The 26,098-nt window shown below is 43.4% G+C and overlaps 1 protein-coding gene across 3 annotated transcripts in view; it reads right to left on the bottom strand.

Moving 5' to 3' along the window:
• Positions 1 to 1,411, bottom strand: part of APPL2 (adaptor protein, phosphotyrosine interacting with PH domain and leucine zipper 2) — a 53,904-nt gene extending 52,493 nt beyond the window's left edge. For all 3 annotated transcript variants that reach the window (XM_019446657.2, XM_019446659.2, XM_019446658.2), the window contains exon 1: positions 1,186 to 1,411. In XM_019446657.2, coding sequence (XP_019302202.2) covers positions 1,186 to 1,239 — 54 coding nt within the window. In that variant the 5' untranslated portion in view covers positions 1,240 to 1,411. The remainder of the gene's footprint in view (positions 1 to 1,185) is intronic.
• Between the last annotated feature and the right edge of the window lie 24,687 nt (positions 1,412 to 26,098).

Raw genomic sequence — 26,098 nt, 5'->3', positions numbered from 1 at the left:
ATCTTCACATCTCACACTATGTGTGAGGATGCACAAAATGACTTCTCCAAAGAGCTTTGGTCCCATTAAAATGCCACCAGTCTGAAGCCTTCAAAGAGCCCTTTGAAAAGTCAATCAGACCAGCGGATGCCAATTAAAAAAAAAAAAGTCACAGCTTGATCAAGTTTCTCACTTGCCTACCTAAAGACCAAAAAAAAAAAAAAGGGGGGGGGGAGGGCAGAAGAAAACTAAGCACGCAGCCCTTTTACTACTTATTCTGAACTGGCAAGATGCAGAGTGGGTGTAGCTAAGTCCATCAAAAGGTCATTGAACCAGGAGTTCAATCCGCTAAGAAAAAGGAAAGGAACCGAAAAGAGAAGGAAAACAGGTTAATATCATAAGAATTTTTCAAGAGTTGAGACACCTGGGCATAAAGAGACTTCTTTAAACAACTCAGAACCAGGAGAGCGGATATGAAACTGGGGAAATGCTAATGGGGAACAAAAGTTCCCTGAAGAGAAGCCCATTGGATTATAAACTAATGTCATTCTGCACTCCTCTGCCATATTTACGCAGCCCCTTTCATCTGCAGAACTCAAAGGACTTAACTTCCATCTCGAGCGTGCTAATGAAGTTCCCCCGTGCCACAAATAGGGCAGGTGCTGTCATTTTCTCTTGACAAATGGGAAAACTGCCGAAGGGTACCGCTGAGAAAGAGATCTAGGCTCTCTGCCTCCCATCTTGGCCCTAAATCCACCAGGACCTATCCCATCAGTGGTAGTAGCGGGGATAATAATAACTAAGATTGACTACTTCTTTTCTACCAGACGTTACCCGCTAACAACCTGACAGGCTTTCCCTTACTTAATTCTGACAACTCTACCAGGCGGATACAATTATTACCCCTGGGTTACAGATGACAAAACTGCAGCACAAAAAGGTTAAATTATCTGCCCGAGGCGCTCAGCGAAGCGGGGGAGCCGGAGTTTAGGCCGGGCAGCGTCAGTTTCAGCTGACTTTGGGAAGGGGTCGCGCCGCTAAGACTCCGGCCGTGGGGTGCCCTCCCGGGTTCTCCAGCCCCGCCTGAGGGGTGCCCCCTCCCGGCCGGCCGGCCCACCCCGCGTGCTCCAGGCCTTCATCCCGGGGCTTGAGGGGCCTCCCCGGCCTCCGGCCCCCGGGCGAGGTGACCGGAGCGGCGGGAGGTACCTGGGGGCTGTCCTGCAACGCCTCCTCCAGCAGGAGCTTGTCCACCGCGGGCATGGTGGCGCGGAGCCGGACCGGAGGGCGCAGGGCGGGAGGCGCGGCCGCCGAGGGTGCTCGGGACTGAAACGACGAGGCTGACGCTCCGTGCCCGCCGCGGCCCCGCGCGCGCCCACGCCTGGCCACAGGACGCCACCCCCGCAGCCTCCCGCCCACCCGCCGGCCCTCCTCCCAGCCCAACCCTCAGGCGGGGCTGAATCAACAGGAAGTGTGGCGAGCGCATGGGTGAGCCACCGGAAGTGTGGCTGCCCCGCTTCCGCCGCACCGCACCTCACGGGAAGCCGCAGAGCCTCGCGCGGGTCCGGCTGCTCAGTGCTGGCCGCGGGTGTTAAGGTCTGCGGTTAGGGAGCCGGATGCTTAACGCTGGTCCGTGTCGTTAGCGCCCCAAACCACACTTCGAGAGCGGAACGATAGGGTTTTATCTACTTGTGGTTGCCCAGAAGACTTTTGAATCGAAGGAGATAGGAGCGAACAGATTTTTGCCGCGGCGACTCTCGCCGCTTTTTTACTGGAGGGAAAAAGCTTACGCTTGCCACGCCACTTTTTTCTAGATAAATCCCGTTGGCCCCGTAGCAGCTCTGAGCGCAGAGTCGCCTAATTCTTGAGAAGAAAATGGATAACGGAATCATCTGTGTTTTTCAGAAGTAGCCATTTGTCATTTTGGAAAATTTCATAATCTAGTTTTTAGACTTGGAAGGAATAGGTAATATAGTTCGATTCTCATTTGGAGGTAAGAAAGCTGGCCCCAGAGAATGAGTGATTTGGTCAGGGTCCAACAACGAAAGGTATTGGAAGAAGAGACGGAAGCAGTGGGGAGTACTGGCAAACGGAACTTGATGTCTTCTTATCCCAAAGGCAAGGGTTTCAGAAGTTCTTTCTTTAATAATCAGTGGGGTTTGTCTAATAGAACGCATTACCAGAAACAACAGGCAGGATATGATAAAATTACACAAATGCTATAGAAACACCTAGGTATATTAAGGCACAACCTGAGTTGCAAACACCTGTGAAATTCTGGTGGCGTACTGCCTGGTCCCTTGGAGATTTTAAGGCCATTATTCCTAGTTGGCTCTGGCCAGCACCGACTTTTCCTGAGCCGTTGTACAGCTTCCATGGGGGAAATCATCCAGCATCCATTTCCCCACCGTATTCTTTCTCCTTAGGTATCATGTTCAAACCATGTCCCTTCCTTTCCTTATATATTCTGTTAAGTACCATTCAGTTAATTTCACCTCCTGCGCTCTCCCAGCCCTCTCCTGACTGAAATCCTCTTCCAAAGGCCAGATTCAAGTTCTTCTTTCCTCCTCCCTGGCCCCAAAGATCACTCCCTAAACAGCCCTCTCCTTCATTGACACCCAAGGCGTCTTACCAGGTGGTGCTTTTTCTTTCCGTGTAGAGCTCACTTCCTGTGTAAATGGAAAACCTCTGAAGAGCATAGCACATCATCTTTTTTTTTTTAATCTGAATACTGATACATGTGATAAATACTTGTTTGCTGTTTATGACATGTTCATCTCTTACAACTCTTTTCCAATTACTTTTTTTTAAACGTTTATTTATTTTTGAGACAGAGACAGAGCATGAATGGGGGAGGGTCAGAGAGAGGGAGACACAATCTGAAACAGGCTCCAGGCTCCGAGCTGTCAGCACAGAACCTGACGCAGGGCTCGAACTCACAGAGTGCGAGATCATGACCTGAGCCAAAGTTGGATCCTCAACCGCCTGAGCCACCCAGGCGCCCCCGCCATGTGGATATTTTTTAATTTTTTAAATGTTTCTTTATTTTTGAGAGATCAGAGACAGAATGTGAGCAGGGGAGGGGCAGAGAGAGGGAGATACAGAATCCAAAGCAGGCTCCAGGTTCTGAGCTGTCAGCACAGAACTCGACCGGGGGCTTGAACTCACGGACCGCGAGGTCATGACCTGAGCCGAAGTCCGCCGCTTAACCGACTGAGCCACCCAGGCGCCCCTCCAATTACTTAAGAGAAATTTCCCCCAGCCTTCCATCTTGCGTTGTTTCTACCCTTCCAGCCAATTGAAAACAAAACAGTTATCAATTGCCTACCAGGCAAACAATAATGATCCTGCTGATAAGAATAGTATAAGATTGTACCAAGAGAAAGAAATGCATACATTTTAATTTTTTAATGTTTGTTTATTTTTGAGAGAGACATAGCGTGAGTGGGGGAGGGGCAGACAGAGAGGGAGACACAGAATCTGAAGGCGGCTCCAGGCTCTAAGCTGTCAGCACAGAGCCTAATGAGGGGTTTGAACCCACAAGCTGTGAGATCATGACCTGAGCCGAAGTTGGAAGCTTAACTGACTGAGCCACCCAGGCGCCCCAGAAATGCATATATTTTAATATGAAAATAGATGTTAAAAAACTCACAATGCCCTCCATGATCCTTGAAAGGGCTCAGAAATCCCTTTGGGAATCACTATGCCATTTTTCATGTGCCATCTCCTCTCTCTCCTAATTAAAGTCACTTTTCCTCAAACACCTGTATTCAAAAATGTTTAAGTATTCTTACACAATGTCATTACTTTCTTACATTTTATTGCTACATTATGGGTAAACAGCCTTAGTGGGATTTCTTGACCCTTAAGTATCATAACATTGTTTCTATGGGAGAATGCATCCCAAATTCAAACCAACTGAGTTACAAAACAAACTCTGGGAATACAACACATTTGCAAAGTGTTAATTCATTTTCATTAGTTCAACTAATCATTCATTAAATACAGACTGCTCAATGTTAAACACTGTGTCTCCCACTTATTTTACTGTCGTTATTATGCCTCTCATTTAAATTCTGAAGCCAAGTATCCTCCTTTTCAACAGATAATCCTTGAAAAACTAAGAGGAATTTTTATGCAAACATGAGAACAATTTTAAATGTCTCATGTAAAAGTTTCTGTCCCTATTAAACTATTGCGAGGGTTGGGGCGCCTGGGTGGCTCGGTCGGATAGGTGTCTGACTTTGGCTCAGCTCATGATCTTGTGGTCGGTGAGTTTGAGCCCTGTGTTGGACTCTGTGCTGACAGCTTGGAGCCTGGAGCCTGCTTCGGATTCTGTGTCTCTCTCTCTCTCTTTGCCCCTCCCCTGCTTGCTCTCTTTCTCTCTCTCTCTCTCTCTCAAAAATAAATAAACATTAAAATAAAAAGAGAGAGAGAGATGAGCATGCTGTTAGGAGAGGCACGGGCCACAAGGGAGCACGTGGTAGAAGGCTACCGTTGACATTTCTGGGAATCGGGAGAGGAGCATGGGCCAGAAGAGTGACTGCCACTCTTCAGTCCATCTTGCTCGGAGCCGGTGCCATGTCTGTCTGTCTCTCTGTCCGCTGCTGCATCATCCTTGGAAGGAAAATAAATATTAGTAAGTTTATACGTATAGTATACTGTATATGCATCTTTTGAGCAGCGTTCCAAGAAATAACAAATCCTGGAAGAGGAAGTGCATCCTAGAATTGACAATGTTGACACAAGCTGCAGTGGAGTGCTGTTAGCCTTGTTAGAGGAGATCAGTGATACGTTACTCAAGTATCACCCAGGAACATTCCCTGCTGGCTCCCAGTGTTTGCATAATGACTAGAGGTGATGGTTCTTTATAAATACCACCCGACTTAATTTTTCTTATGTGTTGAACAATTGTGGATAGCCGTAATAGTGAGGAAAGAGCCTATAATACTGGGAATATGTTAGGAATAGCTTATGATATTAGGAATTTCTGAGATTTCCCAGGAATTCTGATTTCTGGAATTTGGAAACGCCAATGTGGGCCTGTAGGCTAAACGAAGACCTTCTCTGAGTTGCCTTATGCCGATTCTGCCTGTCTTTCCTCCGTCTGCCCATGAGACTTGGTACATGCTTTTAGTAGCATTTGTCCCATCATCTTATTTATTTACCTGCCTCTCTCTCCACTTAACTGTGAGACCCTAAATTACAAGTTCACTTCATGCATCTTTATTTCTTTAACTCCAAGCTCAGAACCTGACATTCAATTGGCTTTCAGTGATAATTTGCTCAGTGACTGAAGGAATTCAGTAACGGCATCAGTTAAGGTTCGATTTGCCTGTAACTAATTAGAAAAAAAAAATAATAGTGTGTTAAACACAATGGAAGTTCTCTCTTCCGTATTTAAGAAGTCCACAGGTGGTCAGTCCAGGCCTAGTACGGCCTCCAGAGTGTCAGCCACAGATTCCTCCTAATCTTGTTCCAGCTTCCCTTCCCAAAGTCATCCCACGGTCCCATCCCATGATCCAGGACGGCTGCTGGCTCTCCTGTCACTAAGTCAGCTTTCCAACTAGCAGGTTGGACAGAGCAACAGAGGACATGCTTCCACCCACATACCACTTCTGCTCACATCGCATCCCACAAGCCAGGACTTAATTGTAGTATGGCCGTACCTAACTGCAAGGGAAGCTGGAAAGTCGACCTTTTTCTAGGCTCCATATGCCCAGTTAAAAACCAAGGTTTCTCCTCATATTCTGCTGATGGGAACGTACAATGGAGCAATCACTGCGGAAAATAGTTGAGCAGCTCTTCAAATTGTGAAACATAAAGTCATCACATGACCCAGCAAGGCCCTCCTAGTGTCCACCCAAGAGACTAAAAACATCTGTCCGCGGAAAAACTTGTACATGGAGGTTTGTAGCAGCATTATTCGTAACAGCCAAACAGTGGGAAACAACCCAAATGTCCGTCAACTACAGATGGGTAAATAAAATATGGTATTATGGTATAGCCATGCAATGGAACACTATTATTATTATCTGGCAATAAAAAAAAAGAGTGAAGTGCAATGTGGTTAAATCTTGAAAACAATATGCCAAATAAGAGAAACCAGACACAAAAAGCCACGTGTCATACGACTCCAGCTACATGGAATGTCCATAATAGAGAAATCAGCAGAGACTGGAAGTGGGTGAACGGTAGCCAGGGAGGCGGCGGGGAGGAGGGAATGGGGAGGAACTGCTACGTGTGGGGTTTATTCTGGGGTGATGAAATAATCTGGAGTTAGTAGTGACGATCATACAACCTTGTGAATGCATTAAAAAAAAACATTGAATGGTAGACTTCAAAATGATGAATTTCATGATATGCGAATTATATCTGAATTAAAAATATATTTTTTTAAAACTGGGATTCTACTATTGAAAGAAGAGAGGGAGAATAACAACTTGGGACAATGGTCTCTGCCATAATTCCCTAGGATCAGTGAATCAGAGAAGATTCTCTTTAGACTACCTTTTGATTAATGGAATAGGAGGAAAAGAAGGTTCGGTAAAGAAGAGAGTGTGGCAATTGACAGAGAATCAGGCTCAAGAAATGGTCACAGAGAAATGTTCTCAAGTTCCAAAGCCTTGGGCTCAGTGTGTTGTCACATCCTTGTGACTCTCACTGGGAATTAAGACTTGACTCTCCATTTGAACTCATAAAAGAAGACAAAGTTTAGAAAAATGTTTCACTCATAAGGTCACTGACTTTAGACTTCCACAAAATTAGCAACTAAGGCCCTCTGCAACCAGTGACTTTCAAAGTGGGAATAGTTAGAGCCTGGGAATCACTGCCGAGAAATCATTGGCCTATGAGGCCTTTGGTCATTAATCAAGAAACGTGGAAGTTCGGTAGCATGAATGTCCCAAAATTTGAAACAGAGCTTCAACTTGATAGAAATTTATAGAAAAGAATGCTAAGACTAATGAACAGATTTGAAAGAAAGGATGATATCACAGAAAGATCCCGACTTTAGAGCTAGGCCTGCATCTGAGTGCTGGCATCGTGGTTGGCCAGCCATGAGATTCTATCTAACCTTCCTGAGCCTCGGTTCGCTTCTCTGTGATATGGGAGTGACGTCTATCACAAGCTGTTTCCATGGGCACCTAGCCACGTGTCCTGTATTCGTCAGGACTCTTTCAGTCGCAAAAGACAGAAACCTAAGTCCAACTAGCTTAAGGAAAACATGAAAGGCTGGAGAGATTACCGCAGAGCAAGGGAAGACTGGATTTCTTAGACTGTGTAACTAGGAAGGGCAAAGGTGAGCGGAAACCTCCCCAACTGGGAGCTCAAAGCTCTCAGGGCTTTCTCTCCCTGCTCATCTCTCTGTTGGCTTCACTTTCTCAGATCTGAGTCTCCAAGGTGCTAGAAACATGTCTACCGACAGTTGCAGACTCCCTTCTGGCACTAGAAAGGAACAGGTTGATTCCTGGCTTTAGTTTGAAGATCCTAGTTAAGGACTCATTATCCCGGCTGAGGACAGACACCTACCTGCCTACTCCTTGGACCACTAGCTGTGGCCGTGTGTGCACAGGTGGGCATGCTACTAAGTCCAAGGATGGTGTCCAGAAGAGGTGGGGTCTGTGACCAGAAGAAGGTGGAGGGGGGAAGTACTGCACAGATCCAGGCATGAGAAGTCTACCCCATGTCCCAGACCAAGCTTCACCTTCACCCCAGCCTGCCTCCCTCACCCATCCACACTCTCTCTTCCTCCTCCTCCACATCTCAGGGGATGGCATCAGCCAGTGGCTGGAACCGGAAATGCAGAAGTCAAGCTGTATTCCGCCCTCTTGCTTGCTTAATTCCCGTTGGAATGAATCACCCAGCCCTCATATGGTGCCCATGAACTCCTCATACATCTATTCCTTTCTCCACCCCCCACTCCTCTCCCTGCACCTGCTCTAGCATAGAATTTCAATCTTTGCCTGTGATGCAATGAGAATGGGTCTTCTTTCTCCTTGTTGTACCTCCCTCTATTCTAACTTCCACACTCCGGCAACAGTTATTTTTTTCCCAAATGATACAAGTGATTAAGAGACATTTTCTGTGTCTCTTCCCTGCTCAATATTTTTTTAATGGCTCCCCATTAAGGGTAGCTACATAATTTCTGGGGCTTGGAAAAATATTCAGAAAGCAAGGGAAAAGTGAATTGAATGTCCTAAAATATGAAGATTTTTCCTTTTTGTTTTGTTTTCTTTCTTTCTTTCTCTTTCTTTCTTTCTTTCTTTCTTTCTTTCTTTCTTTCTTTCTTTCTTTCTTACCAGTCTGTGTCTCAATTTGTCATGGTGTTTTTATTGGCCATTTAATGTTGTTCTAAGTAAAGAAATACTTGAATTATAAGTTCTTAGCATGAATTCTACTGTTCATGTTTATATTGTGTAATGCCAGCTTTAAATGCAAATGTAAGAGCATTTAACTCATATATGGAATCTCTGAAAGGATACAATTGATATTTTGTGACCCATTTCACAAAGTAACCCAACTGTTTTTATCTCACTTTTTTAAGCTTCATTTATTTTGAGAGAGAGAGAGAGAGAAAGGGGGAGGGGCATAGAGAGGGGGCAAGAGAGGATCTCAAGCAGGCTCCTCACTGTCAGTGCAGAGCCGGCTGCAGGGCTCTATCTCACGAACTGTGAGATCATGACCTGAGTTGAAATCAAGAGTTGGATGCTTAACCGACTGAGCCACCCAAGTACCTCTGTCTCGCTTCTTAATATGGACACACAGTGGAAGATGGTGGCTTCCATAATATGCTTCCCTTGGCCTTGTTTTGAGCTGCTAAACCCCCATGCATAGTAGGTCCGCTGGAATTCTGTGCTCCCAGAGCATGAGGAATACTACATGTGAATGAAACAGCAAGATAATGCAGCCACAAATACTGCACATATTTCCACTGCTCACATGCTTGCTCCAATGTCCCACTGGACTTCACTTACAGGGCACAAGTAGAAAGAAAAAATTATTAAGAATTTCAAGATGGCCGACAGCAGAACAGTAAACCAAGCAAGGGGCCCATCTTATCATGGAATCCCGGGGGAATGTACAGAGTCACATCAGCCCAAGAAGCTAGTTCTGCTTCCTATTTTCCATAGGGTGGGTTCAAACCACTTCAGAGGAAATACTGGACCCTTCATGATAAAACCTGAGCCTCATCTTTTTCCTTTATCCTGTCACCTACTTTCTCTGTTCCACAGAATTTTTTCTCCTGCAAGGATGAACATCTTTGTATTTTCTCTCACACCATTCTCGTTGCCTGAAATGTCTCAGACCCTCTGCTCATCTTGTCTCAGTGCAAAGGCCCCCTTCTCTGTAAAGACTGTCTTCACGCCCCTAAGAAGACTGAGTTCTTCTGCATTTCCCTGCACTCTGAGACAGCCTGTGGTCATCATGCATTGCATCACCATTGCTAAGACCGTAAGCTCTTTGGGGACAGGAATGGTCTCTTTTCTGATTTGAGTTCTCAGTGTCCAGCAGGGTGTCTGGCAAATGAGGGGAGGTCACACAATGGAATAGTTATAAATGGAAAGAATGAAACAATGCCTGGCAGTAGGCATTCATTCACTAAGCCATTCTTTCAAAAATATCTACTGAAAGCCTATGAAATAGTGGGGTCTGTGCCATATCTGTCCTTCCTTCAACAAATAGTGTCTACAGCGTGTCAGGACTTACGTTAGGAGCTGGGAACGCAGGGTGAGCAAGGCAGGCAGAGGCCTCTTCCTTCTAAGACCTTACACTCTAGTTGGCTCTCGGTAAATGTCATTTCACCTCCTCCCCCTTTCCCTGCCCCTCCCAAGAGGTAACCAAATCAGTCATACATATTTTAGGACTTTCTCTGCTTCCACCTTCTGCTCTGGATTCCCTTTCTCTGCAACATTCTCGGCTACCAAAAGATGAATGCTTGATCATGCCAGAGCTGTTCGGTTTTCTTTTTTGTTTTCAACCACTACAGAGGTTAACGTGGAATGGACATGAAGCCGGCTCCATAACCCCTGCACCAGCCTGGGTCATCTCACTAGATTATTCTGGAGGTTATTCCCCTGAGGCTCAACAAAGTCACTAACTGCTGACCACTGTTTTCATTCCCTTCCTCTCACCTAATCATTTCTCTCACACATTTGAGAGAACACAAACCATATCTGTTACAAGAACACAAACCATATCTGGTCATGAAAACTGTGTGTGTCTCACAGGGAGTGCAGCTGACTCCAGAGCTCAGCTCAGGCTAACTGGAGAAAGGACGGAACTGTTGCCTTGGTGCTGGAGTTCTCGCTGACATAGGCCATTTTCCCTTCTCCCTTCTCTTCTCCCTGACCCTCCCTGTAGAAGTGTTTTCAGCGGAGAAGAATGTTATGAAAGTCTTCTTTATACAAGTACCCTTACTCATACAGAGCTTATGTTACCCAGTGTTCTCTCAGCTGAGATGAAATGTTTCATCCTTAATCATGGCTAAGAGGGGAAATATTTTGGAAAGTCTGAGCAAACTTACTTCAGAGACTATTTATGACTTAGAGAATTCCACTGTAGAAATCTTTTAGGTGAAGAAGTTGTGGAAAGGTTATACTATGGACAGAATTGTGTCTCCCCTGCCCCAAATCATATATTGAAGCCCTGACCCCAATGTGATGATATTTGGAGATGGGTCCTTTGGGAGGTAATTAGGGTTAGGTGGGTCTTGAGGGTGGGCCTCTCATGATGAAATTAGTGCCTTTATGAGGAGAGGAAGAGAAAGAGATTCTCCCTTCCCCCATGTGAGGAGACAGTGAGAAGGTGGCCATCTATAAGCCAGGAAGAAGGCTCTGACCAGGAACTGAAATGGCCAGCACTTTGATCTTGGACTTCTCAGCCTCCAGAGGTCGTAATTAATTTCTACTCACTTCGGTTAAGTGCTGATCACTGCTGAATAGTTTGAGTCCCTACAGGGCATGTCAGAGGCTAGACTGACCACATCAACCGTTGTAGCCACTCACTGCACATTATTGATTTAAATGATGACTAGGGTGGCTCAGTCAGTTGAGTGTCCAACTTGGGCTCAAGTCATGATCTCACAGTTTGTGGGTTCAAGACCCGTGTCAGGCTCTTGTGCTGACAGCTCAGAGCCTGGAGCCTGCTTCGGTTTCTGTGTCTCCCTCTCTCTCTGCCCCTCCCCCACTCACACTCTGTCCCTTTCAAAAATAAATAAACATTAAAAAAAAATTTTTTTTTTTAAATGACTGACTCCAGCTGAGCTCTGACACATTGAAAGTGACAATGGATTCCTGGATCCAGTGACTGCTTGAAATCATTCCCAATACATGGATAGGTTTTCATAGAATTCTTGTTCCTAAAGAAAGCATTGTTATGGAGAACTCAGCTCTTAGTCCCAGCATTTTGGCTCACTCTGCTCCCCCAGAAAGTGTTGGAGGAGGTAATTGGGAGGACATGACCAGCAGTCGACCAGCAAGCTGGACTCAGGCAATCAGAGGCTCCTCGCCCTCTCCCCTGTCTGTGGAATGTATATTCTGCTCACTGTTCCCACAGTGGGAGCTGTTCCAGGGACGTAGCCTTGGGACAGTACGATGCTGTTGAGACCACCTGGATGGTGTACGTGACCAAACCAAGTTAAGGCCTATCTATAAATATGAAGATGCTGGTGGGCAGGGATTGACTCTCTCATGGCCGCCCAAATAAGCCTCATGAGTAACTTCCCTTGCTTATTAAACCTGCCACCTACCAATCTGGAGTGGCTTGCCTCTTTCTTCCACCTCTCTCTGCCCTCCATGTATGGGGCCAGTTTGCGGACCAAGGTCACTGAAGATTTAAACAAGGCGAAGGGATGATTCCTCTCTAGCTCGAAATCGCTCTCTAGCACCTTTACCTATCAAATACAACACTTTGCTTGGCATAGAATGATGATAATAATAGCAATAATAATAATAGGCAGTGATACCTTACACAAATGGAGGTCTAATACATGCCAGATGTTGTGCTAGATATCTATCATCTATCTATCTATCTATCTATCTATCTATCATCTATCTCAACAGCTGTCCAAGATACATGCCATTATTTCTGTCTTGTGTGTTAGGAAACAGAGGCCTACCTAGCGAGCTTGGAGGTGGGTTTGAGATTTGGATTCAGATCTATCTGATTCCAACGCACATGCTTTGCTCACACACTGCACTGCCCCCCTGCATCCAAAATATGTTTCTATACCCGGATCCTGCTTTCTGGGATACTATACAATTAACAATTGAAGTTAGGAACACACAATTCTGCTGGTCCAGAGAACAATGAAAATGTGTCCTGAAGTAGGACTCCTCTTGCAAGGATTCCTGTGATCCAGCATCTCAGGAACAAGGTGTGTGCCCCACATCATCAAATTGCCAGTTTGTCATTAAGAGAAAGTGTTTTTGAGGAGGGTTAGAAAATCTTGGGGAAAGAGAACATATGTTTTCTTCACTTTTTAAAATGTTTTTATTTTTTTAATTTTATTTATTTAAAAAAAATTTTTTTTTGACGTTTATTTATTTTTGAGACAGAGAGAGACAGAGCATGAAGTGGGGAGGGGGCAGAGAGAGAGGGAGACACAGAATCGGAAGCAGGCTCCAGGCTCTGAGCCATCAGCCCAGAGCCTGACGCGGGGCTCGAACTCACGGACCGCGTGATCGTGACCTGAGCTGAAGTCGGACGCTTAACCGACTGTGCCACCCAGGCGCCCCTAAAATGTTTTTTAATTATTTTTAAGACAGAGACAGAGCCTGATCAGGGGAGGGGCAGAGAGAGAGGGAGACAGAGAATCCGAAGCAGGCGCCAGGCTCTGAGCTCTCAGCACAGAGCCTGATACGGGCACGAACTCACAAACCTCGAGATGATGACCTGAGCTGAAGTTGGATGCTTAACCGAATGAGCCACCCAGGTACCCCCCCCCCCCCTTTTTTTCCCCTTATTAAAGAGAGTAGACTGGATGTAATGAATTCTATTCTTGGTGTGTCAAGGCTATTTTTTATAAGCATGAGTTGTGATTGTCTAACATAAATAGCGTCATCCCTGCAGCTATTGTGGGCTGCTTATAGGGAGATTTTGCCTCTGTTAGCCGGCACGGGTCGCCTTGTTTTGCTTTGTTTCTGTTGCTTCTGTCTTTATGCCTCCTTTTATGCAGTCAGCCGTCACTTTTCCTGATGTCAAAGGGATTTCTTCCGGTAGTATTTCTCCACTTCCCCAGTTCCCAATTTACTATATCTAATCTGCTGTTCTTCAAAAACCATCTTGAGTTTATTGAATCGGGAGCTTTGTTTTTCAAAGAACTTTAATCACAGGGAGGAAGGGTGTACCGTTGCCTCCATATTCTTGCTGGAGGCAAAGTATGCAGGCTTATGAAGGTGCTCATTCTTGCCACTATCTTCTTTGTTTTTTTTTCTAGATTTGTGCCCATGCTTTAGGTATTTCAACCTGCTGCAAGTCTGGTCTTTGGACAAGATGTCATTACTCATATAGTAATGATAGATGCTTTTACTTCCAAGGAAGAGACAGCCTTACCCAAACTGGCTTAAACAATAAGGAAATGTGTTATCTCATATGACATTCAGTCCAGATAGGGCAGGCTTCAGGGTTGCTTGATTTAATGACTCCACGGTGTTATCAGAGACCCAGATCTTTCTATCTCCTAGTTTCCATCTCTAGAATGGCTCGTGGTTATAAGATGGCTGTTAGCAGCAATGGAGGCCTCATCTGACGGAAGTGAAAGAATCATTGCTACAAACATGAAATGTAAGTTCTTCTCTTTAATCTGATTGGCCAGTTTAAGTAACAAGCCCACCTCTGGACCAGTGACATCTGCTGGGGGAATTCAGTGCTCTGATTGGCCTAGACTAAAAGTCAGCAAAGGTTTTCTAAAGAGGACCAGGCAGGAAATGTTTACTTAGGTTTTGGGAGCCCCACAATCTCTGCCACACTACTCAACTCTGCGGTTGTATCACAAAAGCAGCCAGATGGAAATAATGGGTGTGGTTGTTTTCAAACAAACATCATTTTCAAAAACAAGTAATAGGGCCACGGGCTGACCTCTGGTCCATACTAACAAGGATCCACCCCGGAGCCTAGAGATGAATCAGTGTCTCCAGAGTCAGGTGGGGTAGGACTGGACATGTATGAAGACCCAGGGCATGTTCTGTTGGGAAGGAAGGGGGTGCCAGTAGCGGCCAATGGTTTACTGCATTGCCCTTTGCAGGAGTGGAGTTTAAAACCAATACCATATACCTTTTTCAATGGTCATGAAGGTAGAGAGAAGGACTTTTGAATGCTGGCTGACCATATGCATTTGATACAGCTTATCATTGAACTGATCACTTTAAGAACCTCTCTCTTCTTGCTGGGTCTTTCCTTACCTGGGGGCTCTAGCCTTACACACTTCCTGGAAGGTGACAGGTTCTCCTGAGTCTTTCCACTCCTTTCTTAGAAACACACTCTCTCCTCCTCCCTACTATTCTCTTGGTTATATCCTAGTCATCCCTTAAAACCATGCTGCATCATCTTGGAAACCTTCCCTAAGGTGGGATCCTTCTCATTTAAGGTCCACACAGCCCTGTACATAACTCTATTAAGGCACGTGGCACGCTGTGCTGTAAAGATCTGTTTACAGGTGGGTTTTCCCACCTGGCTGCACCATCCATTTGTTCCATTGTGTGTCGCAGTCCCTGGTTAACACAGGCTTTGCCTTTAGCAGTTCCTCAATACGTGTGTCTTTTTTTTTTTTTTTAGTAGTTTTATTTTTTTAATGTTTATCTTTGAGAGAGAGAGAGAGAGAGAGAGAGAGCAGGGGAGGTGCAGAGAGAGACAGAGACATAGAATCTGAAACAGGCTCCAGGCTCTGAGCTGTCAGCACAGAGCCCGGCGCGGGGCTCGAACTCACAAACCGTGAGATCATGATTTGAGGCAAAATTGGACGCTTAACTGACTGAGCCACCCCGATGCCCCTATCAATATGTGTTTCTCAACTGAAGGAGCATTCATGTCTTGGATGATGAAAGGAAACTAATTATGTGTGAGGTGATATCATTGAGATCAGAGTAGGAACATGGATACAACAAAACCTTGGTTTGTGAGCGTAATTCATTCTTTGCAATCCAAAGCACTTGTATATCAAAGCGAATTTCAAGAGCCATCGGCTCGGTTGTGATCACGTGATATTTGGTGTCACGTACTACACCTATTGCAAGACATCGCTCCTTCATCAAGTTGAAATTTATTAGAAATGTTTGCTCGTCTTGTGGAACACTTGCAGAACGAGTTACTCGCAATCCAAGGCTTTACTGGTACGTTATTTTTGTTCCGAATGCTTTTCTCGTTAAATTGGAATTACTGAAGTTTGACCCCTCTGGTCTCCACAAGTGAGTCAGATTTGATGGCTTCCATGTGCCTGTGTCATTAGGTGTGACTTCAGCTTCCATTCTGCAGCTCTGCCCGTGCTGTGAGACCCCGCCCAATCCATATTCCAATATTCACATGCCCCACCCCCAATCTACACATGAAGAAGTGAGGTTCCCTGGCCTCTGGCTCGCTATAGAGAAGTCAGTGCAGGAGGTTCTGACTTTTCAGTGCTCTCTGGATTTCTTCCTGAGGTGTGTCCTTGCTGAGAGTGGAGCTCCACTCCTGAATGACTTGGGATTGAGTGGATTTGCAAGGTGAAGCAAGCACACCGGTGGGCAGAGGAAGGTTTCTCCCGAACCCCTCCTGCAGCAAGTGTCCAGGAGTGGGCTTGGAGGGAAAAACCACCCTGCCCGGGGACCTGCCTGGTTGTGTAGCTTCTCTAATCTGCGGCTATCTCACTGATAAGGTGAAGATAATAGAAGTCTCTACATCATAAGATTTTTATGAGGATTCAGTAAAATAACATATGTATAGTTACTCCTTGCTTCCTGGCATACAGTGAGTTACTTATTGGCATACAGTAAGCGCTCAATAACAAGCTACTAATAGATACCCAAAATGTGCATGCATGTGTGTGTAATTGACGATTTTAAGAAATTTAATTTTCCGGTCTAGAGATTCCAGATATGACTCATCTAAACCTCTCGGGCAAGGTTTTTTTAATATGAGACATTACAAAACACGCCAACTAAGAAGCAAGAAAACGCAATTCAAGATCAGGATTAAGTTCAGCTGTAACAGCAACTTCAATTAACCATGGTTTAAACAACACAGAAGCTTGTGTTTCACATAAAAGCCTAAAATTGGCAGTCTCGAGCTGGTATGGTGGCTTTATTCTATGACGTTCTTAGAAATGCAGGCTCTCTGTAAGCTTTTTTTCTCCCCAGTTTTTTTAAAAAAATAATTTATTTACTTTTTAAATTTATATCCAAGTTAGTTAGCATATAGTGCAATAATGATTTCAGGAGTAGATTCCTTAATCCCTCTTACCCATTTAGCCCATCCCCCCCTCCCAAAACCCCTCCAGTAACCCTCAGTTTGTTCTCTATATTTAAGAGTCTCTTATGTTTTGTCCCCCTGCCTGTTTTTATATTATTTTTGCTTCCCTTCCCTTATGTTCATCTGTTTTGTATCTTAAAGTCCTCATATGAGTGAAGTCATGATATTTGTCTTTCTCTGACTGATTTCGCTTAGCATAATACCCTCTAGTTCCATCCACGTTGTTGCAAATGGCAAGATTTCATTCTTTTTGATACTCTATTGTGTATATATATATACACCACATCTTCTTTATCCATTCATCCGTTGATGGACATTTGGGTTCTTTCCATACTTTGGCCATTGTTGATAGTTGCTGCTATAAACATGGGGGTGCATGTGTCCCTTCGAAACAGTACACCTGTATCCCTTAGATAAATACTTAGTAGTGCAATTGCTGGGTCGTAGGGTAGTTCTATTTTTAATTTTTTTTGAGGAACCTCCATACTGTTTTCCAGAGTGGCTGCACCAGTCTGCATTCCCACCAGCAGTGCCAAAGAGATCCTCTTTCTCCACATCCTCGCCAACCTCTGTCATTGCCTGAGTTTGTTAATGTTAGTCACTCTGATAGGTGTGAGGTGGTATCTCATTGTGGTTTTGATTTGTATTTCCCTGATGATGAGTGATGTTGAACATTTTTTCATGTGTCAGTTGGCCATCTGGATGTCTTCTTTGGAGAAGTGTCTATTCATGTCTTTTGCCTATTTCTTCACTGGATTATTTTTTTGGGGGGTATTGAGTTTGACAAGTTCTTTATAGATTTTGCATACTAACGCTTCATATGATATGTCATTTGCAAATATCTTCTCCCATTCTGTCGGTTGCCTTTTACTTTTGCTGATTGTTTCCTTTGCTGTGCAGAAGCTCTTTATTTTGATGAGGTCCCAATAGTTCGTTTTTGCTTTCGTTTCCCTTGCCTCTAGAGACATGTCGAGTAAGAAGTTGCTGTGGCCAAGATTAAAGAGGTTTTTGCCTGCTTTCCCCTTGAGGATTTTGATGGCTTCCTGTCTTACATTTAGGTCTTTCATCCATTTTGAGTTTATTTTTGTGTCTGGTGTAAGAAAGTGGTCCAGGTTCATTCTTCTGCATGTCGCTGTCCAGTTTTCCCAGCACCACTTGCTGAAGAGACTGTCTTTATTCCATTGGATATTCTTTCCTGCTTTGTCAAAGATTAGTTGGCCATATGTTTGTGGGTCCATTTCTGGGTTCTCTATTCTGTTCCATTGAGCTGAGTGTCTGTTTTTGTGCCAGTACCATACTGTCTTGATGATTACAGCTTTGTAGTATAGCTGGAAGTCTGCGATTGTGATGCCTCCTGCTTTGGTTTTCTTTTTCAAGATTGCTTTGGCTAATCGGAAGTCTTTTCTGGTTTGATACAAATTCTAGGATTGTTTGTTCTAGCTCTGTGAAGAATGCTGGTGTTATTTTGATAGGGATCAATTAAGGGTATAATCGACAAAAAAAATTATATATACTTAAAGTATACAACTTGATGATTGATACATTGTGAAATGACAACCACAATCAAATTAATTAATGGATCCATCATCTTATAGTTACTTTTGGGGGGGGGGGGTAGAATCCTTGAGATCTACTTTCTTAGCAAATTTCAAGTATATATTATTATTAACTATACTCACCATATTTCCGCCATAGATCCTCCGAACTAATTCATCTTATAACTGTAAGTTTGTACTCTTGGACCAACATTTCTCCATTTCCTCCACCTCCCAGGCAACCAGCATTCTATTCTCTTTTTCCGATGAGTTCGACCTTTTGTTTTGTTTTGTTTTTTTAAAGATTCCACACAGGAGAGGTGCCTGGGTGGCTCTGTCAATTAAGTGTCCGACTCTTGATTTTGGCTCAGGTTGTAATCTCATGGTTTGTGGGTTCAAGCCCCGAGTCAGGCTCCGTGCTGACAGCTTGGAGCCTGCTCGGGATTCTCTCTCCCTCTCTCTTTGCCTCTCCCCCACTTGCGATCTCTCTCTCTCTCTCTCTCTCTCTCAAAAATAAGCAAATAAACATTAAAAAAAGATACCACATATGAGTGGAGTACACCATATTTGTCTTTGTCTGTCATATCTGTCTTTGTCTTACTTAATTTAGCATACTCTCCTCCAGGTTCATCTATGTTGTTATAAATGGCAGGATTTCATTCTTTTTTATGTGAAATATATAAGAGGCCTACTTGGCTTGAGCCATCAAATCTAAGTTCCAGGTGGTAGGAAGTAAAAAAAGGGCAAAGAAGACAAAGTAAGTGTTACATGCCAGTTCTCTCTCTTTTTATTTATGGGGCCCCTGGGTGGCTCAGTTGGTTAAGCATCTGACTTTAGCTCAGGTCATGATCTTATGGTTCGTGGGTTCAAGCCCTGCATCGGGCTCCGTGCTGACAGCTCAGAGCCTGGAGCCTGCTTCAGATTCTGTGTCTCCCTCTGTCTCTGCCCTTCCTCCACTCATGCTCTCTCTCTGTCTCTCTCTCAAAAACAAACATTAAAATTTTTTTTAAAAATTATTTATTTAAGTAATCTCTATATCCAATGTAGGGCTCCAACTCATAGCCCTGAGATTAAGGGTCACACACTCCCCCCAGCTGAGCCAGCCAGGTGCCCCCATGCCAGTTCTCTTTTAAGGAAGATTCCTGAAAGCTGCCACGGGACACTTCAGCTTACATCCTTACAGCCAGAATTGAGTCACATGGCCTCATCTAGCTGCAAAGGAGGCTGAGAAATCCAGTCTTTATTCCGTATTGCCGTGTGCCCCTCCCAAAGTCAGGACTTCTGTTGCAATGGAGGAAAAGGGAAGATAAATACCGAAAACAATCTTTGCCACAAAACCCCATCCGTGTCTCCTTGTAATATTCATATACTTAGCGACTTTGAGTGAACTCCCCCAAATTTCACTGTATTCTTTGTGATACATTCAATAAATAGGGCATTATACTTGCACCAATACACAGGCAATAAATCTAGGCACTGCGGTACAAGGATAAAGAAGAAAAAGTTTCTCCCCAGATGAAATTAGTACAATGTTTCACGTGCTGTACCAGTGGGGGTAACAGAGTGTTACTAGACAAGGAGGAAGAAATTATTAAAGCTTCTGGAGGTCATAGGGGAGGGCCTGAGGATGCTTCAAAGAAAACAGCTTTTGTTCGGGATGTTGGCAGATAAAGAGAACCCTTCTAGAAATGAGCAGATACAAGCCAAAAATCAGTGGCTGGGAGCATTCTCAGCTGTAGGCAAGAGATTCTTGGCTCAACTAAGTGAATTCAAGCAAAGAGTTAGGGAGAAATGGAAAAACCCTCTCCCTCCCCATTCTGTGCGCCCTAAGGGGCCAGCAGGAAAGAATGGAATACAATGATTTTTTTTTTTTTATTTTCAATGATGAAACTTGGCTAGATCACTTACTGCCTTAGTCCAAATTCTTTCCCCTGAAATATTGGATACTTTTCATGCTGAAGAACAAATACAGTATAATGTGAATGGGGCAGAGAGCCCCTTTTAAGAGACAGATCAAGAGTATCGTGCTGTAGAAATAGCAGATGTATGTATGATATAAAGTTTCTTCTAAAATAATAGAAAATAATCTCATTGAAAGAGTGTCAGAGGTCTGGGAAAAAATTGATGCCCAAAATGTGTGTGTGTAATGATGTTAATAAAAGCAATCTCACCTACTTTATTATTATGAATGGAGAAATGGAGTGGTAATGTTAAATAGCTTTCCCAAATCATGGGACATTATTGTGGAAAAAACTCCAACTTTCTCCTTCTTGGCAATGTTGGGGTTTTTTTGTTTTTTTGTTTTGTTTTGTTTTGTTTTTTAATTAATTTATTTATTTTAATGTTTTATTTATTTTTGAGACAGGGAGAGACAGAGCATGAACAGGGGAGGGTCAGAGAGAGGGAGACACAGAATCTGAAACAGGCTCCAGGCTCTGAGCTGTCAGCACAGAGCCCGACGCGGGGCTTGAGCTCACTGACCATGAGATCATGACCTGAGCCGATGTCGGACGCTTAACTGACTGAGCCACCCAGGCGCCCCTGTTTTGTTTTGTTTTTGAGAGAGAGAGAGCACAAGCAGGGGAGAAGGGCAGAGAGAGAGCAAAAAAAAAATTTTTAAGCAACCTCCATACTCAGGATGGAGAGACCTAAGGGATCATGACCTAAACCGAAATCAAAAGTCACATGCTCAACCAGGCACCCCCTCATTCTTGGCAGTGTTTCGTTCCCCCAGTTACTAAGCCTCTTTTGAATGTGGACATAGGGTTATTTCCTATGCTGCATTCACGTAACATTTCAAGTTATAGTTATATAATTTTTCATTACTCATTTAACAAATATTTCTTGAGCACTTAATATTCATCTACAAAATCTATGTGGTGGCTTTAAATCTTCTATATTGCCCAGGTTCATCCCAGGTACTACTTTTTCAAGTGGAGTTGTTTGTTAGGGGCTCACATCACATTTCCTCATGCAGAGGAGCAGTGAATTTTATGTTCCCATGGCTTAGGGATCTCTCTGGGAAACTGATGGATGTTGGGGGAGGTCTCTCCACACACCGATGTACCCAAAGGCATAACCTTAGGGACTGACTGACAATTTTGTGGCCCATTCGTGGGCTCTCTGGGCCCTTAAAAACAAGTCACAGATTGGGGAGTTGTACCAATAAGATTCCCTCTAACTGGGAATTCCAGGAATCATTTGTGATAAGAACCGGGTGGCCTCTACCTGTTTGAAGGTCAGCTGGATAAAACACCAACACCGGTGGAAAGGTCTCTATCAACCACTGGGGGACTCCTGCTATAGGCAGAGAAATCAGGGAATGAAAATCTTTTCAAAATGTGAAATAGATCCTCTTACCTGTTCAAACTAAGGTTCCCCCATTACGGGCACTGTAAAATCCAGTCTTTCCCATAGCCTGAAGGTTCTACCTTTTCTGGCCCCTGCCTCGCTCCACCCCTGCCCCTGACTCCCTTCACTCCAACAACACAGCCCTATTGTCTGGTCTCAAGCTCATGAAGCTGATGCCTGTCTCTTCTGCTTGGAGTTCTCTTATTCCAGACCTTCTCATGGAACCTCTTCCTGCCATTCAGGTCTCAGTCCAGGACTCTTGCCTTCTGAATCTAAAGGAGCCCCATTCATTCTCTATTGTTTACAGTTATTTTATTCCTGGCACTTGTCATTGTCACACTTTTCTTCTTTCTTTATATGTTTATTGTTAATTCTGAACCCAAAGGATGAGATCCCAAGAGAGTGGGAGGGATCTTGTCTGTCTCATTCCCTGCTGTATTCTCAAATTTGAGGACAATACCTAGCACACAGTTGGTGCTCAATATAAAAGTTATCAGTTAAATAAATGAACAAATAAATAAATGAATGAGGGCAGTAGTAGAAAAACTTGCTTCCTTTCTATTCTAATTTCATCCTATTAACAGAAGAAGTGGTTTGGGGAATGAAGGATTTATACAGAGAAAGTCCATGAATGGTCTCAGCATCAAAGTGATGGGGTGTAGTGAGCCTACAGAATCAGGAGTCAGACTTGCCGAGTTCAGTTCCCAGCTCTGCTGCTATATGACCTCTGGTAAGTTCTTTAAACTCTCTGCAAAATGGGCATGATGGCAAAATTACCTGTTGTTGTTTTGAGTGTTCAATGAACACCAAACAAAGCTCTTAGGATAGTGACTAGCCCATACTAAATTATTATTATTGAGCAGATGTTTGGTAAACTTCAAGCCTCTTCTTGCATGCCCACCTTCTGCCCCCACCTCATGGTCAGCTTTCCCAAATGCCAAGCATTGCCTAGGAAGACTGGAGGCTACCCCAATTCCCAAACTCTCCCTATGACACTCCCATGGGCTAAAGAAATTTCTAAGTGCCTTGGGTTTAACTTTCATTCCATTCCTTTTTCTCTTACTGAAGAAAACACTTTGGAAGACAAGGGTAGTTATTAGAAGGACACCTTGAATCTTTTCAAACTTGAAAACAAAAGTGTAAATCATTAGAAAAGTTGGTCATCTCTGAAGTGACCAAGACAAATGAGATTTGAGAGCCACTGGCTTCATGGCATACTGAGAAAGGAAGGGATTGAAAATGAAATGAGAAGAAATCTCTGAGCAGTAACACTTGTGGTCCCAGGCTAGAGCTGATGACTTTGTCTGCAAGTGTCATGGAAGCAGGTCCCAGAGAGGAATCTTCCCTGAATCCCATCTGGGAAGTTACACTGTCCACCAACCATAATGGAATTGGATCCCTTCTCCTCCATAGGGGAAATGCCAAACATGTGTCTTCAAGTAAACAGAAAGAGAAGCCATCTCCTTAGTAACAAAACATAAATGGTTGACACCAAATTCCTTCAGCAACATAATTAATTAAAAACCGTTAAAACTTGAAAAAGTCTATTAGCAGAGACAAGAATAAATAGCCCATATACCCAAAGCTAGCAGAAGGAAGAAAATAATAAATCCTTAGTTCATGGATTTAAAAAATAAAGAATAGAAAAGAGACAGAGAAAATCAACAAAACAAAGAGTTGGTTCTTCAAAAAGAGCAACAAAATTGACAAATCTTTAGCTAGATTAACTAAGAAAGAGAAGAGAAGGGTCACATAACTAAAATCAGAAAGAGCAGACATTACTACAGATCTTACAGAAAAAGGATTATAAAAGAGTATTATGAGGGTGCCTGGGGTGGCTCAGTTGCTTAAGCATCCGACTTTGGCTCAGGTCATGATCTCATGGGTTTGTGGTTCTAGCTTCACATAAGGCTCTCTGACATCAGCACGGAGCCCTCTTCAGATCCTGTCACCCTCTCTCTCTGCCCCTCCCTTGCTTGTGCATGCATGCAACTGTGTGCACGCGCACACGCACGCTCTCTCTCTCTCAAAAATCAACATTAAAAAATGAGTACTATGAACAGCACTAGCAAATTTGATAAGCTAAATGAAATAGACAAATTCTTAGAAACTCACAACTTACAAAGACCAACTCATGAAGAAATGTAAAATCTGAACAGACTTATAACTAATAAGAAAATTGAATCAGTGTTCAAAAACCTCATCTCCTCTCTGGCTTAGAGCATAGGACTCTTGATCTCAAGATTATGACTTTGCGTATGCAACGGGCACAGAGATTACTTAAAAAACAAACAAACCAAAAAACCTCACAACAAAGAAAAGCCCTAGGACAGGATGACTTCATCAGTGTAATGCCCTAAAGATTTAAAGAAGAATTAACACAAATCCTTCTCCAACTCTTCCAAAAACCTAAAGAGGAGGGACACTTTCAAATTCATTCTATAAGGTTAGCATTGACCTGATACCATAGCCAAACAAAGATGTTGCAAAAACAGAAAACTACAGATGAATATCCCTTATGAAAATTGAGTAAAAAATTCTCAACAAAATGCTAGCAAACAAAACACAACAGGACACGAAAGGATTATATACCATGACCAGGTGGCATTTATTCCAGCACCGTAAGGATGGTTCAACAAATGAATATCAGTTAATGTAATTCACTACATAAACAGAATGAAAGGGGAGAGCAAAAACACTTGAAAAATTCAATAGACTTTCATGAAAAAGAATAATCAAGAAACTAAAAATGGAAGGAAACTACCACTATTAACAAAGATCATATATGAAAAGCCCAAAGCTAACATCATACTCAATGCTGAAAAATTAAAACTTTTCTTATAAGATCAGGAGCAAGATCTGACTGCAATTGCCTTGATCCCATCAATTCAACATAGTATTGGAAAAAGCAAGTAGGCAAGAATTAGAAATAAAAGGAATTCAAACTAGAAAGGAATAAGTAAAAGTATCTCTGTTTGTGGAGGACATAATCTTTTTTTAATATTTATTTATTTACTTTGAGAGAGAGAGAGCATGAGCAGAGGAGAGGTAGAGAGAGGAGGAGAGAGAGAATCCCAAGCAGGCTCTGCACTGTCAGCATGGAACCTGACATGGGGATTGATCCCATGAGCTGTGAGATCATGACCTGAACCCAAATCAAGGGTCAGATGTTTAACTGACTGAGCCATCCAGGCACCCCATGGATGACATAAGCTTATATGCAAAAACTCCAAAGATTCTACACATGCATCCAAACTGTTAGAGCTAACAAATGAGTTCAGCAAAGTTGCAGGATACCAAGTCAACATACAAAAATTAGTTTTTCTTTGCACTAACAATGAACAATCTGAAGAGGAAATAAAATAAACAATCCCAGGGGCACCTGGGTGGCTCAGTGGGTTAAGTGTCTGACTTTGGCTCAGGTCACAGTCTCGCTGCTCATGAGCTCGAGCCCTGCGTCAGGCTCTGTGCTGACACCTCAGAGCCTGGAGCCTGATTCGGATTCTGTGTCTCCCTCTCTCTCTGTCCTTTCCCCGCTCATATTGTCTCTCTCTGCCTCTCAAAAAATAAATGAATGCTAAAATAAACAATCCCATTCGCAATAATATCAAAAGGATAAAATGCTCGGGAATAAACTTAACCAAGGAGGTGTAAGACTTGTACACTGACAAGCACAAAACATTGGTGAAAGTAATTAAAGAAGCCCTAAATAAATGGAAAGATATACCATGTTCATGGTTAGAAGGCTTAATATTGTTGAGATGCCCATGTTACTCAAAGCAGTCTGGAGATTCAATGCAATCTCTTTCAAAATCCCAATGACATTTTGTGCAGAAATAGAAAATTCCATCCTGAAATTCAGATAGAATCTCAAGGTAACCCAAATAGCCAAAATAATCTTGAAAAAGAATAAAGTTCGTGGCTTCACACTTCCTGATTTCAACTTACTACAAAACTATAGTAATGAAATATATAAAGCCCAGTGGAGTAGAATAGAGTCCAGAAATAAACTTTTACATATATGTTTGAATGATTTTTAACAAGGATGTCAGGACCATTCAATGGAGAAACAATGGACCTGGGAAAACCGGATACTCGCAGGCAAAACAATGAAGTTGAAGTACACAATTCTCTATGTTGTGTTCTATCACAATCCTCATTTTTTGGTCTTTGTAAAGTCCTGCAAGGAGGTACTCCTAAAGACTAGTTATAGATCTGAATTCTAGTTCTGTATGTGAACTAGGTTATTTGACTGTCTTAGTTTGTGTTCTTTCCAAGCCAGACTCCATGACAAGGATTCGAACGTAAGTTGTTTCCTTGGCAAGTGCAAGAAAAGTGGGCAGGTGCTCCAGGAAGGGAAAGAAGCCAGTAAAGAGTGTGTTATGGAACCAGCGACTTCAACAACTGAAATTTAATTCCACAGAAAAATTCTGGGCAATGGTGTAAAACACACATCTTGGAATAATCCTACACAAGGGGCAAGGGACTTGGACATGCTGTGGGAGGAGGAAGAGGCTGTAGGAATTTTCTGGTGCTTCTGGCCTGCTGCAAGCACATGCCAGCTAAAGGGCCTTCAATAGTTCCAAAAAGAACCTTCAGATCCCTACATGTCCTTGCCGGGAGCTCCGTCAGCCTGACTACAGAGCTGGGTGAGGGCTGCAGGTGGGACATCCAGAGCGGCTGTCAATCAAGGCAGGCTAATCTGGTTCATACCCCAGCCCTACCATCATTAGCTGTAAGGTCTGTGCAAAGTTTACACCTTTCTTAAGCCTCAGTATTTAATCCTAAAAATT

The sequence above is a fragment of the Panthera pardus genome, unplaced genomic scaffold (genome assembly GCF_024362965.1).
Source record: "Panthera pardus isolate Hobbes unplaced genomic scaffold, ASM2436296v1 HiC_scaffold_6, whole genome shotgun sequence".
Lineage (NCBI taxonomy): Eukaryota > Metazoa > Chordata > Mammalia > Carnivora > Felidae > Panthera > Panthera pardus.
Note: the sequence above shows the minus strand (reverse complement) of the source record. Positions and strands in the feature narration are given on the sequence as shown.